This window comes from Chiloscyllium punctatum, chromosome 5 (assembly GCF_047496795.1).
Source record: "Chiloscyllium punctatum isolate Juve2018m chromosome 5, sChiPun1.3, whole genome shotgun sequence".
In the NCBI taxonomy this organism is placed as follows: domain Eukaryota; kingdom Metazoa; phylum Chordata; class Chondrichthyes; order Orectolobiformes; family Hemiscylliidae; genus Chiloscyllium; species Chiloscyllium punctatum.
The window spans coordinates 80,725,271-80,742,815 of record NC_092743.1 but is presented as its reverse complement, the minus strand read 5'-3'; the positions used below and the strand labels follow the sequence as shown (position 1 = coordinate 80,742,815).

The window sequence follows — 17,545 nt, the reverse complement described above, 5'->3', positions numbered from 1 at the left end:
CCACTGGACCTGAAACATTATCTCTGATTTCTGTTCACAGATGCTTGCAGACCTACTGAGCTTTTCCAGCAACTGGTGTTTTTGTTTGTGATTTACAGTTCTTTTGGTTTTTATAATATTTAAATGATATGTTAAGTCTTAACTGCTACTTAATAAGTAGTATAGGAGGCAATGGCCTTATGGTATTATCGCTAGACTATTAATCCAGAGAGGTGAAAGTGAGGATTGCAAATGCTGGAGATCAGAGTCAAGAGTATGGTGCTGGAAAAGTACAGCAAGTCAGGCAGCATCCAAGAAGCGGGAGAATCGACGTTTCAGGCATAAGCCCTTCATCAGGAATGGAGACCCTAGTAATAATATGGGGAGCTGTGCTTAAGTCCTACTATGTTGGAATTTAGATTCAATTTAAAAAATCTGGAATTAAGAGTCTAATAATGACCATGAAACCAGTAACAATTTTCAGAAAAAAACAAATTGTTTCACTAATGTCCTTCAGGGAATGAAATATGTCATCCTTACCTGGCCTGGCTTACATGTGATTCCACACATGTGGTTGACTCTTAACTGCCTTCTGAGCAATTAGAGATGACAATAAATGCTGGCCTAACCAGCAATGCCCACATCATGTGAATGAATTATAAAAAAAATCCTTAGGCCCTGAAAATTTAATTATCTTTTTAAGTGCCTTTGTTTGATTTTTTTAAAAATCTCTTGTCGTCCTATCTTTTACTGTTTTTCATTTTCTAGGTATAATTTTCCATGGAATTAATGGTTGTAATTCATATTTCCTGATCCAGATTCTCTTTCTACCTGTGAGCATTCTTAACTCTGGTTGAAGAGACATGTTGCTAGTCCTGCTCTCCCATGTCATTACCTCTAGATGTCTCTAAATAACAAATGTTACAACTCAAAAGCTCACAAGTCTGTTAGCTTAGTGACATGCATGAACACTCCTTCATACCCGATGCAAATATTGAGCAATTATATTTATGTTTTGAATAGTGCATACACTTTTGCTCACAACAATGGTGGGAGGGATAGTTTACTGGAATAACCAAATGGTCAATTAATCATGGCACTGGAGTAGATGTTTATTTCAATAAAATCACTAAAGGTTTTTCTGGAGCAGCTCATTTCACTGATGCTCCACTACTCAGACTTCTTTGCTCAATTTAAAGTTTTAAAACATTTTGCATAGAACATTGTTGGAATTGTGAGCTATCACACAGCATAAGCAATGGGGCAACTGGCAGTTGGGTGGATAACAGGATGAGCTCTCTACTTTGCTCACCAGATAGTTTTAAGGATTGAGCTCTAAACAGTGAATTTGCGTGGAGGATCTCAATGTTAAATCAATACAGAAACAAAGATTGAATTGAGAGAGAGAAAGAGAGAGAAAAAGAGAAAGAAGCACAAAGCAAATCATTCATCTTTCATTTTTGCATGGAGTGAATATTTTTCATTCACGGGATATGAGCATCACTGGCTGAGTCAGCATTTATTGTCCATTCCTAGTTGCCCTGGAAAAGGTGAGCTGCCTTCCTTCTCTACTGTAGTTCATTGTGGTCAATGCTGTTAGAAAGTGAGTTTAGATTTTGACCCAGCAACGATGAAGGAATGGTAATATATTTCTAAGTCAGGACAGGGAGTGGCTTAGTGGAAAACTTGAAGATGGTGGTGTGCCCATGTATCTGCTGCCCTTGTCCTTCTAGATGTTAGTGGTTGTGGGTTTGGAAGGGGATGTTTAAGGAGCATTGGTGAATTTTTGTAATGTGGATGGTACACTCTACTGACAGTGTGTGTGGAGGGAGTGTATGTTTGTGGATGTGATGTCAACCAAATGAGCTGCTTTGTCCTAGATGGCACCAAGGTTCTTGAGTGTTGTTCGAGAGGTGAGAATATTCCCTATATATTTCAATCATACGAGTATCTTTCTCTTACCTTCCTTTACTGAAAACAATGGTTCTGGTATTATTGCCCCAGCACTTTCTGGTGCTGCATTCAACGAACAGTGTATCACAGTCAGTATTGATTCTGCTGCCTGACTTTGAGGTGCAATAGTGGTAATGTTAATGGACTGTAATCCAGAGCTCTGGGTTAAATTTCTGGGGCCATGGTTTCAAGTCCCATTCAAATAACTCCAAAGGGACTAGTCATCAACTAACTTTTGTTTTAACACATGAATAATCCTTGACCTTAGTACTGTCCCATTTAGGGTCAAGTACCAAAGTCAAGGACTGTTCATATGTAAATAAAGAGTGACTTGGTGATGGGAGAGCAGTCTTTGTGGATTTTTTTCAGAGATGATGAGAGTTGGATCATAGTGTGCCAATACCCTAGAGGATGATTACTAGGGGCTTGTCTACGTACCATTTCTAAGGTCGATCCCTTTTTAAATGTTCATGCAAAGGTGTCAGGATGCATGCCAGGTAATGTATGAACTGTCCATAGTAAGTTACCAGCCCAAGAAATGATCTAAAGTTCCTGGACAGACATGGGAGCCGGGACACCTTTGATTGTCCTCACTTTATCTTCCAACAGGTGTAACCCGGTCTTGTTGACTCTATAGCCCAAATATGTCACTTGAATGGCCTGTAATACACATTGTTACCTTCTTAGGTATTCACTGGCCTTGGAAAAAATTCTTAAGACTATATACTTATTGTTCTTCATTAGCTTTCCATATTATTATTATTATTATTATTATTATTAGGATGTCATCAAGGTAAATGGCAACCTGAGGTAGACCTTGCAAAATGTTCTCCATCTTCAGCTGAAAAAGTGAACATAGTGACAATGCCCCAAATGGTAGTCTCATATATCAGTACACCCACTATGGTAGATGGTGATATTTGGATTCAATTAAAAACAAATGGGATTAATGGCTGGCCTAATGATGACCATTTAACTACTGCTGATGGTCAGGGAAAAATCGATCGGATTCAGTTCCTTCAGAAGAGTTTATCTCCAATTCTTACCTAATCTGGTATACATTTGACTCCAGACCAAAAGCAATGCAGTTGATTCTGAAATGGCCTAGTTAAACGATTCAGTTCCAGGGCAGGAAGGGATGGGCAGTAAATGTTGGTCCTGCCAGTGATGGCTATATCCTATGAACAATTTTTTTAAAATGTATATATATATTTACTTTACATCATATTGCCATTGAATAGTAATCAAGCGTGGGGGACTAAACTGAAATTTCAATAATGTATTGTGCCTGGGACACAGACTAATTTTAATCCATCCAGATAAGATCACCAGCAACATCCTCAGTGGTCTAAGTACTGCAATGTATTTTGTTACAAAATGTTGTAGGCACTAATCAATACATTTTAATGTATTTTTCTCATTGAATCCTTGTGCGTCCTTCCTGCCTTCATGAATTTATTGAATGAGTACTAGTGCCCAAAAGTTATGAATTCCCCAAGAACCAACATTAATCTGACTTTAACCAGATCTGAGCTAGAAGAAGCCCCAGATTGATTCCTTCATTTTTTTGAATTATAGAGGAGCAAATCTACCCTGCTGACCATTATACAGTAGCTCATGTTGGAACTGCATGTAAGTGAGCATTGGGTAAAGTAAAACTAAGATTACTGTGGTGCTGGCTATCTTCAAAACTTACACAAATTTGAATACTTGAAAGAAGCCCCAAATGTAGAATATTGCACAATCATGAGTCAATGCTTTCACATGGAAATCAGATAATTTATAAAGAATAATGAGTCGACAAGCTATTCACTGGCAGAAATGATGAAGAGTACATGTAGGCTCCCAATTCTGCACCTGTATTCCTGCCCTGTAGTATAAAGCTAGGGTCTACCTTTGTAACAGCACAGCAAAAAAATGTTGTGAGTTATAAGAATGATTTATCACTAATTATTAAACTGTAATGGAGGATTGGCATATGTACTTTTGTATTCAAATTCTTAAGATGAATTATAGGACCGTTGCTTTATAGGAGCATTAAAGAGTCAGATAAACAAGGTATTAGAGTAACTGAAAACGCTATTTCTCTTCTGCATTTTTGACGTGCTTATCACTTAATGAAAATATTTATCTAGGATTCTCCAACGACCAAAATGAGTCCCTGGAAGATTAGTCTTCTGGTCCTTGCTTTAGTTGTCTACATCATTACTCTGGTTATGAATGCTCTTGCAGGACGAGGATCACAGTCAGGTAAGGTTTACCAAAAGCTAGTATGGTTCAACCTTAAAAACTAGAAAACACTTGAGCACATGATATTGATCTATCTGAGGTCACTTAAAACCCACAATGATGAACAGAATTAAAAAATGTGTTAGTCTGGATCAATCTTCTGCTTGATTGTATTAGTTTCTGTTTGCAAACAAGTCAGGCTAAAATTGCATTCAACACCACATAAGCTGCTGCATTCATTTGCTCTGGTTTTAAAAATATCTTGTTGGAAGCAGGCACAACTCATCAAAGTTCTCCATATCCACCGAAGTCGAGTTCATTTCCATTGAGAGGGTCGATACATTTTGCCTATTTTGCAGTTCTATAGTTAGATTGCATTGAGACTTTTACATGCAAGAAGACTAATTTTCAGAAGTTTTTGATGATTTTCTTTAAATTTAAAACTTGTAACATGCCATAATATAAGTGAAAAATAGATTTGTATATATTTGTAAGTCTTTTTCACCAACAGGTTACTCAAGATGACAGATTGACATTGATTCTAAAATATTCATTTTTATTGTGGTAAACCCAACATTGACTGAGTTAATTAAGTTTTCTCAGCTCTGTGATGAAGCATCTGAACAAGTTGGACCCAGGACAGTATCCTGAGGAAGGCCTGCTGCTCTGTTTTGTGATGAGATGGTTAACTTTCAGAAACCCTTACTGCCTTCCTTTGGGCTGGATATGACTCCAATCAATGGAGAGTTCCCTCCCACCTCATTCCTAAAGAATCTAGTTTCATTAGAGTGCTTTGATGCCATATTTTCCAAAATGGCCTTGAGGTCAAGGGCAATCAATCTCACCTCATCTTTAGAAAGCATCTGCTTTATTTTTGTTTTGATCAAGGCTGTATTGTCCAGGAGCTGAATGGCCCTGAAGAAACTGAGAGCCAGTGAGCAAGATATTCTTTTACAAATGTCATGTGATAGCACTGTCAATGACCCCTTATATTATTTGATTGGATAATTGGATTTGTCCTTCCTTTTGAAGACTGAACATATCCAGTCTTATCCAAACAATATTACATGATGTTAGGTAGATGTCAGTGTTGTAGCTGAACTGAAACAAGTCTTGAGACTGGTTATGGACTAGCAGTCTTCAGTACAACAGCTGGGATGATAACTTTTGCAGTATCCAGTTACTTCATCAGTTCCTTGACATCAAGGAACGGTGGGCGGCACGGTGGCACAGTGGTTAGCACTGCTGCCTCACAGCGCCAGAGACCCGGGTTCAATTCCCGCCTCAGGCGACTGACTGTGTGGAGTTTGCACATTCTCCCCGTGTCTGCGTGGGTTTCCTCCGGGTGCTCCGGTTTCCTCCCACAGTCCAAAGATGTGCAGGTCAGGTGAATTGGCCATGCTAAATTGCCCGTAGTGTTAGGTAAGGGGTAGATGTAGGGGTACGGGTGGGTTGCGCTTCGGCGGGGCGGTGTGGACTTGTTGGGCCGAAGGGCCTGTTTCCACACTGTAAGTAATCTAGTCTAATCTAATCTAATCATGTGGAGTGAATTGAATTAGCTGAAGATTGGCATCTATCTGGTGATTTCTGGAGGAGGCCAAGATCGATCATCCACTTAGCACTTCTGGCTGAAGATTGTCTTTCTCACTGATGTCTTAGGCTCCCGCCTCAATGAGGATGGGGCTATTTCTGGAGGTTCCTCTTCCAGTGAGTTTTATAATTGTCTACCACCATGCATGACTGGATGTAGTCGGACTGCAGAGCTTAGATCTGATCTGTTGATTTGTCACATTTCTTAATGTAGCTCTGCATATCACACACTGTCTCTGCCATTATGAATATATATTGACCTGCATTGTAGCTTCAGGATGACACCTTATTTCTCAGTGTATTTGGGACTGCTTCTGATGTGTCCTCCTGCCTTCTTCATTGAATGAAAGTTGGTGCTGGTAGAGTGGGGAATGGGTAGATGATAAGATTGTGAAGGAATTGACTGTGGTAGAATGCAATTCTGTTATTTCTGATGGTTTTTAGCATTCAAGGATATGTCTTTAGTTATCCAAACTGTCCTCATTTGTATTTAATATGGTATTGGTGGCTAAAGCATGATTGCAGAAATTCTTAGTGTGAGGAATTTTCGATGTACAGTGGTGATTCCTGTCTATACCGTCATGGTGAGCTGCATCTGGCCCCATGGATGGGTCACCATTGCCGGGTCCCGTGCCAGACCCACACTCACACCACAACCAGGAGCCACTGGCTCTGCTCTCTGCTGCCTCACCCATGAGATCCTGGCTCAGGGTCTACCACAACCAGGTGTCCTTGGTTCTTCTGAAGTCACCACTTCACTGATGCCTAGAGTCCCTGTTTCAGGTATACCATACCGCTGCCGCTTCAGCCACCTCCTTGTCAATGCCTGGATTCCCTACATTCATTCCACAATCAGGAGCCCCTGGCTCCAACAAGCCTAGACCATCAGTCACCAAGTGTCCTGCTCCAGCCTCTCGCCTCCATGATTTCACCTCTTCCGCCACTGCCAACAGGAAGAAGATGAAGAGAAAAGAAAAGAAAGAAGACAAAAGTGATAGAAAAGAAGGGAGAAAGTGGCCACCTGGAGCTGACAGACCCAGGAGCCTAATTGCTGTCTACCTTCCAGGCACTGCCTTTTTGAAATTTCTAAAATGAGCATGACCTAATTTCACTAATTGGTTAAAAAGTCCTTAGCATGATTCTGCACCAGCCAGCTCAAGTATTTGTTATCACTGTACAGTGTTTGTATTTGTTTAGATTTAATTAGAGTTATTTTCCTTCATATTTTGCGACCGTGCAAATTTTCAGTTGTCTAATAATAGCATTTGTCAATTTGCTAGGACCTTTTTATCAGTCTGTTGGAAACATATCAAAGAAATATGATACTGAGTTGACCCCTGCAGGATGGACCTTCTCTATTTGGGGAGTTATTTATACCTGGCAAGCTGTATGGCTTCTGTATGCATGCATTGGATTATGCAGAAGGTAACATGGTGCTCCAATTAATGTAACTACATTCATTCCTCTGTATCTGCATGTGTTCTGTTCCTGAGAACCCACATGAATGATGAAATTTGAGAATGCTGACCTTGATAAAAAAATTGTTTAAAAGTTTAAAATAGTTTAAAATATCATGAATGTGCAATTTTTGCCTGCTGATATTAATTTTTGTTGTTTTTTTTTGGTGTGTTAGGTGAATTCATGGTTTTGTGGATAGAAAGGATTTACTGTATTGTCTCTAGTCTATGCATTTTCATAGAATAGAATCCCTACAGTGTAGAAACAGGCAATTTGGCCCAAGAAGGCCACACTGACTCCAAAAACATCCCACCCACATTTACTCCTCCTACCCTGTAACTCTGCATTTCCCACGGTTAATCCAACAAACCCACACATCCCTGGACAATATGGGCAAATAGCATAGCCAATCCACCTAAACTGCACATCTTTGGATTGTGGAAGGAAACCGGAAAACTCAGAGGAAACCCAAGCAGACATAGGGAGAATGTGCAAACTCCACACAAACTGTTGTCCAAAGCTGGAATTGAACCCCTGTCCCTGGTGCTATAAGGCAGCAGTGCTAATCATTGAGCCGCGTGCCATATTAAGATTGCTCGTTGAATATCATTGAATATTGTTCAATCTCCACCCATAAGGGCAGTGCAAAAATAGGTAGATGTGGAATAACTGGAGCTATGAAATCAGGTTAATAAAACCATAAATGCTATTTTATTTCGACATAAACATAGGTTGTCAACTTTAGTCACTGCCTCCTGACCTGTGACCTCCACCTTTAGAAGAAATGAAAAGAAGTAGGAGAGAGGAGGGATACATGACTGAAATTGAGCAAAATATTCAACTGAAGTTGGAGCTTTGAGTTTGCTCTCCTTGTCCCACTCCTTCACTGATCAGAATAAAGTTAAATCAAACTAGTTATAACTGGATTATCACTGAAACAGAGTTGCTCAAAAGCAGATGCAAAGATTACTGACAATTTGAATTATGCAAATATTTAAATCTATCCTTTCCTAATAAAAACACTCACTCCACTCTGAAGAGAAATAAATAAATGAAAACTCTAGAGTGTAAACTTCAAAGTACTCTGCAACTAATTGTTAAATTCATTGTCCCAAACTGTGTTCTGATTCTGAAGGCACTGGGAGTCTTCCCGGAAACTGGTTGACAGCAGGATTCTGAGCCTGTGTTGGAACATGATCATCTTGTTTGAAGGTAGTTTGAGCTTTCACTACAACAAGATCTCCATGTATGACTGGAATCTGAGCTTCCCTGGACTTTGTGAGGCTTCTATTAATTCCACAATGGACGTGGAAACCTTCACTATCTTACTGTACATCATAGTTAGATCTATGATGCTGCTGCTGAGGTTAGTCACCACTTCCAACAGTTAGGGATAGTTGCAAGCTCTGTACAGACAACTGTGCCAAGTTAGTGTCTGATAATGAATCACTACCATGCGCAATTTTTTCTGTATGCCATCCTATGAAAGTCTTCTGCAGCAGAATTCATATATGCCCTCAGCCTCCAGCAAGTGACACCCCCAGCACTCTTGCACAGGTGGCAAGCCCTTTGTGACCATCTTCACCACATGGAAATCCCATCTCTAAGCTATCTTTTAACTTACACTCAATGTATCTGAGCTGGTGTGACTGTGGTGCCATTCCTTCATTATCCTTTTATCCCACCACTGGTTAGGTGGCAGTTCTTGGAGTATCTCAAAGAGAAGGTTAAAGGATATGGGGAGGTAAGCCAGAGTTACCCATCTGAAGATTGTAAATCAGAAGTAATTATAGAATGAGAGATAAGTGGATAAGAATTTAGGTGTGATGATTCCATCATCTTTTGATTATTTCAGTTCTCCCTCTGGCCACAGCAACAGTGATGTCTGCTCCAAAATTGAGTCGCAAAGTCTTCTCCAAAACCGTCATGCTTGTTCTCTGCCAGTTATCTCCAGATTGTATTAGAGTACAGGTTCACCCAGAGCTGAGGAGGAATTTCTTCTCTCAGTCAGTAGTGAGTATGTAGAAATTTTTGATTACAGAAAGGTGTTGAGCTGGGTTGTTAACATATCCAAGGCTGAGATAGATGTTTAATTAGCAAAGGAATTTAGGATTATGGTGAAAAGCAGGAAAATGGAGTTGAAGATCATCAGATTTAAACCTTCCCAGGGAGGTTAACGAGTTTAGTACAATGAGTGACCTGGCAGCGTATGAAATGTGGTTATGAGAGTTGCAGCGGTGCTAAGTGTATGTCACTCAAACTGAAGGTATGAATGCTAGTTTGATTTATGAAAATTGGGCTAGTGAGGAATCAGTGTTTGGTACATTGAGTCGAATGTGAGGTGACAGGTGCAGTTGTCTTTGACAGTGCACTAAATAATTTTTATGACTGGTCTGAGCTCTTGTGTAGCATTGTGACCAGGTCCTTTGAATGAGAATTCTGACATCAACCAACAATGTCTGCTGTCATTGCCATTGGAAAGTTTGTCTGAAAGTGGTCCTATTTGGAAAGATGTTTTCTCTTCAATCTCCACAAGTTGTTCAGTGCAGTGTCAGAAAATTTTTGAACATGATCTCTTCCCCAGCGCAATATAATTTGCCTTGCTTCCTGTTCAGACTGCCTTCCACAAGTAGCTGCTTCTCCTGAACAGAAACAAAGCTGGCTTTGATTGGTTCACTAAGCCTTGCCTCAACAAAACCACTCAGTAAGTTATTCAACTCTAGCCCAGAGATCAATTGTATGAGTTAGTGTCAAGTTACTGTGCTGTCTGTATCAGTGATGGATTAGTTAAGCATCAATCCTCAAGCCTGCTTTTGGGGTCTGGCCAATTGAGGTACCAAGGATTTAATACCCATCAATTAGATTCCACTATAAATCCCTTTAACTGTTTTGAGGATTTATTTAGTTGTCTCTAAGCAACAAAGCTGGAGCAAGGACCAAACATCAACAAAATACCATGACCTTGTGATTTGTTCAATGATTTAAAAGACTGGCAAACAATTATATCTATAACAGGACATGGTTATGAGAGACTGCAACTCAAATCCCAGAGTATTATGTACAGCTTTGGTGTCCTTGTTTTTGAAAATGAGAGATAATTATATTGGAAGCAGTTTAAAGAAGGTTCGTGTTACAACTCAACTAGATAACATGCTGGAATTCAAGTCCCACTATTCCCAATGTCATCACAAAAGTTAAAGATTTTAAAATTATGCAAAGTTCACCAAAATACCTGATTTTCGGGTAAACCCAAGTTGACATAAAGGTTTATACACAAACAAGAATGATTATTTATTGCTTGTAATTAGACACGAGCTACAGATAAGTACTTATGAACCATCAGCATTTAATACTACTAATTACAACACAGACAAACAGACAGAGTTAGATAGGTTAAGGGCAGAGGGGATCAAAACTGGAAATACAGTTCAGTGGTCTTTGTTCCCAGGTTCTGTTATTGAGATAATCTTTATCACTCTCCTGCTGGCCAGCACATTGCTTCAGTTTTCTCCTCAGATGCTTCCACTAGTTGATAAGAGACAAAAGCGGCTTGTTCCCTTATATAAGATCTCTCATTTATTAATTGAAACACCATAGAATGCCTACAGTGTGGAAATAGGCCATTCAGCCCATCAAGTCTACACAGACCGTCCAAAGAGTATCCTACCCAAACGCCCTGTAACCCCTCATTTACCATTGCTAACCCACCTAACCTACACACTATGGGGCAATTTAGCATGGCACATCCACCTAACATGCACATCTTTGGACTGTGGAAGGAAACCAGAGCACCCAGTGGGGACTCATGCAGACACAGGAGACACATACAAACTTCACACAATTGAATCTGGATCCCTGGCATTATGAGACAGCAGTGCTAACCACTGTGCCACTATAACCTATAACAATTACATGAAAGATAAGCTGGTTCCTTCAGGTGGACAATGTGTTTTGATTATAGAGAGTGGAGAGGCCACTCCTGAGCTGGGTAAGAATTGAAAATGTTTCTCTTTCTCTATCTGTCTCGCCCTCTCTGTATGAAGTGTTCCCAACTCCAAGCTGTTGAGTGTCTTGAGAACCAATCACAATTGTTGGCTGGTAAAAAGATCTCTATCATTGATGACTGCTAACTAGTCCATACACCAGTCAACTTTGTGAAGTCAACAAAGGTTTGCATTGTGTACCCCTGGGCTCTAAATCATCATCACAGAGTCATAGAGATGTATAGCACGGAAACAGACCCTTCGGTCCAACTCATCCATGCCAACCAGATATTCCAACCCAATCTAGTCCCATTTGCCAGCACCCAGCCCATATCCCTCCAGATCCTTCCTATTCATATACCCATCCAGATGCCTTTTAAATGTTGCAATTGTACTAGCCTCCACCACTTTCTCTGATACACATACCACCCTCTGCGTAAAAAAGTTGCCCCTTAGGTTTCTTTTTTATCTTTCCCCTCTAATCCTAAACCTATGCCCTCTAGTTCTGGACTCCTCCACCCCAGGAAAAGACTTTGTCTATTTATCCTATCCATGTACCTCATGATTTTATAAACTTCTATAAGGTCACCCCTCAGCCTCTGACACTCCAAGGAAAACAGCCCCAGCCTATTCAGCCTCTCCCTATAGCTCAAATCCTTCAACCCTGGTAACATCCTTGTAAATCTTTTCTGAACTCTTTCAAGTTTTACAACATCCTTCCAAAAGGAAGGAGACCAGAATTGCACGCAATATTCCAAAAGTGGCCTAACCAATGTTCTGTACTCAATACTCTGACCAATAAAGGAAAGCATACCAAACACCTTCTTCCATGAGTCAATGGGCCCATCTGATCAAGATCCCATTGTAATCTGAGGTAACCTTCACTCTCCGCTACATTTCCAATTTTGGTGTCATCTACAAACGTAGCTCCAACTAATTCTTGTTCAAAGAGTTCTTCACTATCCTATCTACCTGCAACTCTAATTACAAGGAGCTATGACCCTGCACTCCAAGGTCTCTTCGTTCACCAACACTCCCTAAGACCTTACCAAACTCTAATTACAAGGAGCTATGAACCTGCACTCCAAGGTCTCTTCGTTCACCAACACTCCCTAGGACCTTACCATTAAGTGTATAAGTTCTGCTAAGATTTGCTTTCCCAAAATGAAGCATCTCGCGGTTATCTAAAATAAACTCCATCTGCCACTCCTCAGCCCATTGGCCTATCTGATCAAGATCCCACTGTAATGGGAGGTAACCTTCTTTGCTGTCCACTACGCCTCCAATTTTGGTGTTATCTGCAAACTTCACACAGTGCCTGCAAATGCGTGATCACAGAATCAAACATTGATTTTAAAACAACCTAGTCCACTCATTTCAGTCCACAGCTTTTTTTTAAACACTTACTCATGTGATTTATTCCTGTAATGAAAATGTTATTTCACCATGAACACGCTGGGCATTTACCTATTGTATGTTCAGAGGAATAAGGTGTCATCTTTATTGAGATCTATAGTATGTTGAGGGAACTTAACAGCCTGAAAGGATGTTTTTCCTTGTGAGGGAGTCCAGAAATTGGGGTTGCAGTCTAGAATAAGGTTCCTTCCCTCAGTGCAGTGTAGATTGGGCTGTTGAACTCATTCAGGGCTGAGTTGGATTTCTGTTAGACCAAGGAATGAGGGTTAATGGAATCAGGGTCAGGGTTCAGGGTAGATGGGAAAGTAGAACTAAGACCACAACTAGACCAATCATGGTGGAACAGGCTTGAATGTCTAAATTACCTACTCCTGTTCCTGAGACACATATTCCAAAATCAGTGAATCGTATTAGCACTTGCAGAGTGAGGCAATTGGTCAGGTCATTCCACTAGCTGTTAAGAATATAATGGAATAAAAATTACTGCAGATGTAAAGTGTAATTGTAGAATAGTAGATTGGCTGCAGATTGTGGACATTTTAGTTTCCTTCAACTAACATAATCACCAATTAAATATTAAATGAAAGTCAAGACCATATGCAGTCTGCAGCTAAATCAAGAGCAACAAAGATAAATGTTTATCAACCAATGACACCAGTTACCTATTTTGTAATTTTAAAAAAGGTTGAATTAAAAGTAAATGAATAAGGGCACCAGGGTAATCAAATATGATTCACTTCCCATGTTAAAGTCGTGCATTCTGTTGTTGTTAGATAATAGTTTGTGTGCTAATGTGGATGGACCCAAAACCTGGAAGTATAGTAAACCGTAGGGAGAATATTGATAGACTTCAAAAGGTCATCACACAGGTGGAGGAATGGGCAGACAATTGACAGATAAAGTTTATTACAAATAAATGTGAAGGACTCAGTTTGTTGAAAGAATAGGAAGATGTAATTGAAATAAAGGCTACAAATAAAGGTGGCATGATGACACAGTGGTTGGCACTGCTGCCTCACAGTACCTGGGACCTGAGTTTGATCCCAGCCTTGGGTGATTCTGTATATGAAGAGTGCATCTTTTCTCTGAGTGGGTTTCTGCTGAGTATTCCAGTGTCCTCCCACAGTCCAAAGCTATGTGAGTTAGGTGGATTGGCCATGCTAAATTGTCTCATAGCCACAGGGATGTGCACACTAAATGGATTAACCAAGGTAAATGTGAGGTTATGGAGATAGGGTGGGGGGTCTGAATTTGGGTGGGATGCACTTCGGAGAGACTTCAGGGTGCAGGCTTGATGGGCTGAATAGAGTCACAGAGTCATAGAGATGTACAGCATAGAAACAGATCCTTTGGTCCAATCTGTCCATGCCGACCAGATATCCCAACCCAATCTAGTCCTACCTGTCAGCACCCGGCCCATATCCCTCCAAACCCTTCCTATTCATATACCCATCCAAATGCCTCTTAAAGGTTGCAATTGTACCAGCCTCCACCACATCCTCTGGCAGCTCATTCCATACACGTATCACCCACTGCGTGAAAATGTTGCCCCTTAGGTCTCTTTTGTATCTTTACCCTCTCACCCTAAACTATGCCCTCTAGTTCAGGACTCCCCGACCCCAGGGAAAAGACTTTGTCTATTTATCCTATCCATGCCCCTCATAATTTTGTTATCCTATATAAGGTCACCCCTCAGCCTCTGTCACTCCTGGGAAAACAGCCCCAGCCTGTTCAGCCTCTCCCTGTAGCTCAAATCCTCCAACCCTGGCAACATCCTTGGAAATCTTTTCTGAACCCTTTCAAGTTTCACAACATCTTTCCGATAGGAAGGAGACCAGAATTGCATGCAATATTCCAACAGTAGCCTAACCAATGTCCTGTACAGCCGCAACATGACCTCCCAACACCTGTACTCAATACTCTGACCAGTGAAGGAAAGCATACCAAATGCCTTCTTCACTATCCTATTGACCTGTGACTCCACTTTCCAGAAGCTATGAACTTGCGCTCCAAGGTCTCTTTGTTCAGCAACACTCCCTAGGACCTTACCATTAAGTGTATAAGTCCTGCTAAGATTTGCTTTCCCAAAAGGCAGCATCTCGCACTTATCTGAATTAAACTCCATCTGCCACTTCTCAGCCCATTGGCCTATCTGTCCAGATCCTGTTGTAATCTGAGGTAACTCTCTTCGCTGTCCACTACACTTCCAATTTTGGTGTCATCTGCAAACTTACGAACTATACCTCTTATGCTCGCATCCAAATCATTTATGTAAATGACAAAATGTAGAGGACCCAGCACCGATCCTTGTGGCACTCCACTGGTCACAGGCCTCCAGTCTGAAAAACAACCCTCCACCACCACCCTCTGTCTTCTACCTTTGAGCCAGTTCTGTATCCAAATGGCTGGTTCTGCCTTTATTCCATGAGATTTGATCTTGCTAATCAGTGTCCCATGGGGAACCTTGTCGAACACCTTACTGAAGTCCGTATAGATCACATCTACTGCTCTGCCCTCATCAGTCTTCTTTGTTACTTCTTCAAAAAACTCAATCAAGAATGGTCTTTATCTGCACGGTCAGGGGTAAATATTAAAAATCAGTGAAAGTGGCAGGGTAGGTGGACCGTCTTTAACAAAACATGGAATCCTGGGCTTTATTAATAAGAGTGTCAAGTAGAAAAGCAAGGAAGGTGGGGTAGTCTCCTGGAGGGTGTATAAGGTGCTATCTAATGGCAACTTATTATATTTTGATTTTTTCCAGTCTTACAAACAAATGCACCATTGTTATTAATTTGTTTCTTCTTAATATGTATTCACACAGGAGTGCCCTTACATGGATGCCTTCCATACTATCGTGCCCTTTTTACATCATTTGGATTACAAACAATCTTTTGAACATAGGTTGGCTTTTTCTTTGGGATAGAGAGTAAGTGACAGAAAGCTACTTCAATCATATTCAATAAGATTGCCATGATTATTCTTGTAGTAAATGCTGTCGTTTTGAATATGGCAGAGTGTGTTAATATTCTACCAAGATGCTGGAATTTGCATGGTTACCTTCTTCCTCAGCTTTAGGAGATCTCTCAGGAATTAACAGTTCCCACTTTTAGTGAAGCTGTTTGTACAGCAAAATTTTGCCATTTGTTAAAAGGTTTCCAGTTGGGAGGGAAGAGTAATCTAACATGGAAAGTTGAACAAGGCTAAGTGATTGTTAAAAGATTGTGTCATGTAACAATGACAGGTAATGCAATGCTATTTCTCTCAAGTTATGAATGTAGAAAGCTTGATAGTAAAATGAATTAATTTACTCTGTTTTCTGTAAAACAATAAGAAGTTGTTCCTTTGTGCTTTGAACAGGGCCATTGCGAGGTATATGTGTTCCCTGTAAAACTGATGCCTTTTTCTCTGCTATCTACCACCACTGGGGAAAGCAGGATAAATCCATGGAAAATTCAGTTTTTATTGGGACCAACCTGTTGTGTTACTCCAAAATGTCAACTATACCCAAGGTTTTAGTTACTCCATTCCCCACCCAAATCAAAAATGGCCGTAAATTTATTTAATGGCAATCTGCAGTTTGATTTCTGTTCAATCTTCTTTTCCAACGCTTGATCATAGTCACCAATTTTAGAGGGTCAGCAGTATTACAATCAGGAGTAAGGCCAATGCTAATATGTATTACCTTGCAGAGTAGATAGAAAACTAAAAGTGCCAGATCAACACATCTGCTAAAAATAAATCTGTATATGGGGACCTGGAGTTCTCTGTCCAAAATATGTTGAAGGTGCTCAGATAATTTGGTAATACAAGTTGGACAATTATCATTTTATTGTTGACTAATAATGAATTTTGGATTAACGTGTATAAATGGAATCACAATAGGGATCAGATTCCTGAGAGGTTGTGTCCAAAACTGTAAGTAATATTTCAGATACAATCAAACCTGCTGCAAGGATGTCTTTTCTAATCCTTAAAGGTCCAACAAATGAATCAATCCTTTCTTATCTTTGATCTCCACCTATTTGACTCAAATGAACCTGTATTATTTTTACACCACTCTATTGAAAATATAGTGCTTCCATCAATAGAGCATTTCTGGCTGATTCTGCTTCTCCTCTGAATATTGATTTAGTAATAGCACACTCTTATTAATTACAATTTGATCAACAAGTTCAGGAGATTAAGAGCTAATCACAATTTCAAAACCTCGTGAACTTCCTGGTCAGTTGAATGGTGTGCAGTTTCTCTTACACCATACAACTGACTTCTTACTCCGAATTTGCCCATTTATTTGCCATTGAACTCACTGCAAAATGTTACTGTTTATCATGTAAGATGCTTTGTGAATGACACGATACTTAATGCAATTTTGTTCAAATTCTTTAGCTCAAACTGGGAACAATTGATATTGTTCAGTCCTATTGGTGTGTATAGTCAATTGCTGGAGATTTAATAGAATTTAATATTTCAAATTTCAAATTTAATTTTCCTTGCCCTCTTCCCCTCTCTCTCAAATTTAGTCTTCTCTTTAACTTTCTTCCTGTATGAGATTTAAATTCAGCCTTTATTCCTTCCTCATTCACTCTCATTTATGAGATCCTAATTCTTCATTGCTGTCACAACACTGAAACATCATACAATCTGAAAGGCCCTGGCAAAAGTTTAGCACATGAGGGGTACCAGTAAGATATTTGATTTGATTTACTATTGTCACATGTACTGAGATACAGAGAAAAGTATTTTTCTGAGTGGTATCCAAGCAAATTGTAGCTTATGTAAGTACACCAGGGTAATAGAAAACAATGCAGAATGTAGTGTTACTGCTGCAGAAAATGTGCAGAGAAAGGTCAATTCTAGTATATAAGAGGTCCATTCAAAAGTCTGATAACAGCAAGGAAGAAGCTGTTCTTGAATCTGTTGTTACATATTTTCAAACT

General features: G+C 39.9%; 1 protein-coding gene across 4 annotated transcripts in view; it reads left to right on the top strand.

Annotated features, from left to right (window-relative positions):
• The window catches only part of LOC140477191 (uncharacterized), a 51,530-nt gene that overhangs the window by 12,383 nt on the left and 21,602 nt on the right, over window positions 1-17,545 (top strand). For all 4 annotated transcript variants that reach the window (XM_072570646.1, XM_072570645.1, XM_072570644.1 and 1 more), the window contains 3 exons: window positions 4,068-4,182; window positions 7,032-7,176; window positions 15,430-15,534. In XM_072570646.1, coding sequence (XP_072426747.1) covers window positions 4,068-4,182; window positions 7,032-7,176; window positions 15,430-15,534 — 365 coding nt within the window. The remainder of the gene's footprint in view (window positions 1-4,067; window positions 4,183-7,031; window positions 7,177-15,429; window positions 15,535-17,545) is intronic.